Raw genomic sequence first — 2848 nt, forward strand, 5'->3', positions numbered from 1 at the left:
GCGCTCAGCTACCAGCAGATCAAGCAGGTCGAGGAGTATTGCCACCAGCCCATGGCCCTGCTGGGCTACGAGAGGGTCGGCAGCCCCGAAGAAGTGAAGGACCTCAGCAGAACGTTGCTCAGGAAGCCGCGGCTGTGACGGGGGCAGCGGGCGCCTGCCGACCGCCCTTCGGGGGCGGCTGAGCCCCCGCTGGGGAGAGGAGCCGCTCCGGCTGGCTTGAGTGAGGGAGGGAGCCGGGAAAAGCAACCTGGTTTCCGATTTCCTCCAAAGACTGCTGAAGGGTAACATACAGTAATGTGATGATTTATTTCTTTTTTAATTTTTTTTTTCCCCTGTGGCATTGGGTTAGATGCGATTTAAAAGAAAAATAAAGTGGAACTGAAAATATGTGTAAAGCCCGTTTCCCCTTCTCTAAAATGCCAGGCAGTGATTCTGTACCAAAATCTTGTTTATGGAGTTCTTGAGTTTTTGTTACCATCTTCAAACCCACTTGCACAATTCCTAACACATCTTTATCTCCCTTGGTGCGGAGGCGATGCCCTTGGAAAGCATAATGCTGAAAATCCGACTTGTGTGTGAAAGCAAATGTTCGGACACGGTAGTAATAAAAGAAAAAACAATAAATGATATTCATTTTTATAATTACCTCAATTGTTTGGGAATTACAGTGTTGCTTATGTACAGCTGGAGGGGATGCTTGCTTAAAATAGTGTGGACTTTTTTTAAGGGTATGGGTGGAGGGCTGGAGTGCAACATTTGACGTGTTCAAAGATTAGGAGCTGCTCTCCCAGAAACAAGTACAGATCTCACAAATGTAGTGCAGGTTTTATGGCTATGTCAAAGCAGGTTTCTATTTAACTATTGTCTTTTTTGTTGTATTTAAAAAGTCTTTCAAGTGCCACTGTATTAGTGTCCTAAGAGTTTTAAAACGTTTACCATCACAGCAGTATTTATTTTTGTCTTGACATGTACGTCCAGGAGTCACTGTCAAATAGAAGTGGATCTACAGCGTGACAAGAAGTACAGGATTTAAAAAGACATTTATCATACTGGAAACATTAGCATGTGTGAAAACAAAAATAAAATTATATATATTATATATATTCTATAGTGCTAACAATACAGTAAGCTATTTAAGATATGTCTTGACGTTGATTTGTAACAGGCATAACAGGGAAGCATAGAAAAATGCATAAAATGATTTATTTTTCCCCTTTGTCTAAGTGTCCGAGGGTATATTTATGTACGAGGAGGGAGGAAACGTACAGCTGTGTGTTCATAGCTATAACGGAGCTTTTACAGAGTCGACCTAGTGTTTGATTTCAGAGCGCTGGTTAGATACTTGTTTCTTGTGAATTGTCATTGCTCTACGATGGAGCCAGATGGTGGTCTGGCTCTTTCTGGGAGCTTTGCCTAGAGACTCTCTCCCATCGTTAAAACTTGATTAAAAAAAAAAAGGGAGATTTTACTACTTCTGCTTTTATAATTCTCTGAAAAAGTCCCGGTTTATTAAAGGTGGTGTGTTGCATATGAGAAGTGCAGACACCTCGGGTAGTTCTTAGTCTTGGCGGTGTTCTCTGATGCTCTTTGAGGGCTCATTTTGGAACGTGAGTTTTTAAACAAAAGTGGTTTTGCCAAACTGTTCTCTTAGGAGACTATAGGCTTTTCTACAGGAAATACATTTTACGTTGCCTACGTGGGTGTTGTGCCTTCAGCAAATGTAAAGAGTATGAGTAGGAAAAAGGAAAGTCATTTGTGAAAATAAATTGATATAAACAGGATGCTGATAAGTGTGTGTGTGAAAATTTTAGCGATGTGTAATATGTCTATTTCTTGTATTGGTACTTTTAAGTTAAACAGGTGATAACTGGCTACTAAGCTATTTGAGTGCTTGATGAAATTTTGGCATTAGATGTTGAACTTACTCTGAAAAGGAAACACATTTAATAAACTAGTTAAAAGATGATTGCATAAGGTTGCCTATACCTTTGCTGAATGACTACATTACACATGTCCATTCCCTCAGTTCATCATCACTATCAGCACAAACAACATTAATAATTTCTGTCACTGGGAGATCTTGTAATTGGCCTGTTAGGTCGTATTCCCAAATTCCAGATAGCAGTGCTAAAAATGGGAGGGATAGTTAATTTGGTATTTAAAATACATATTAAGGTACTTGTGGTTTTGTGGAATTAGGTGTTTTGTGTTATCACTGTATGTATTCTGAGTGGATTTTGGATGTCTGGGTTTGGGCTGTGCCCCGTGGTTTGGGTTTTTCTTTTTTCTTTCTTTCAGTCGGTGTGTCCTGGGGCAGTGCTTGAAAATCTGATCTGCTTATAGAGCACGTCGCTTGCTTTTTATCCATCCGCTGCTTTATGAAGCACTCCGCTACCCACCGCACAGTCCTGCCTGCCTGCCTCGTAACGGCCGCCCGCGTGTTTGCCAGCGCTGCTGTCGGCGGGGCGAGCGGGCCCGGGGAGCTGCAGAGCCTCTCCGCAGAGCGGTGTGCTGCCCGCGGGGAAGCGAGCCCAGCTTCCCCTCCGGGCTGGGGCGCTGCGCCGAGATTTCGGCTCCCGCTGTCTCCAGTATGAAACTTCGCTGCAGTTTCTAAGTGGGGCTTTCTCATGACAGCATGTCACAGCATAAGCTCTTTTGGTTTTGGGGGCTGAAGCACGGTCATTTGTGTGTGCAGAATTCCTTAGTCTCTTCTGGGAAAGTTTTCTGGGTGAGTAAAGTGAACGGGAATTAATTGCCTCTGGGAGTGTGAAATAGATGAGCCCAATTGACTTAGCTTCCAAAAATCTCCTTCGGATTCTAATTATATGAAAAAGCTCATCCTGTTGTT

At 42.9% G+C, this 2848-nt stretch overlaps 1 protein-coding gene across 1 annotated transcript in view; it reads left to right on the forward strand.

Annotated features, from left to right (window-relative positions):
- Window positions 1–1779, forward strand: part of CHST2 (carbohydrate (N-acetylglucosamine-6-O) sulfotransferase 2) — a gene marked incomplete at its 5' end in the record, with an annotated part of 2730 nt that extends 951 nt beyond the window's left edge. The window contains one exon of the mRNA XM_009325128.1: window positions 1–1779. This exon is cut by the window's left edge and continues 951 nt beyond it. Within this exon, the coding sequence (XP_009323403.1) occupies window positions 1–138 (138 nt within the window).
- Window positions 1780–2848: the final 1069 nt, after the last annotated feature.

This window comes from Pygoscelis adeliae, unplaced genomic scaffold (genome assembly GCF_000699105.1).
Source record: "Pygoscelis adeliae isolate BGI_AS28 unplaced genomic scaffold, ASM69910v1 Scaffold155, whole genome shotgun sequence".
Taxonomy (NCBI): domain Eukaryota; kingdom Metazoa; phylum Chordata; class Aves; order Sphenisciformes; family Spheniscidae; genus Pygoscelis; species Pygoscelis adeliae.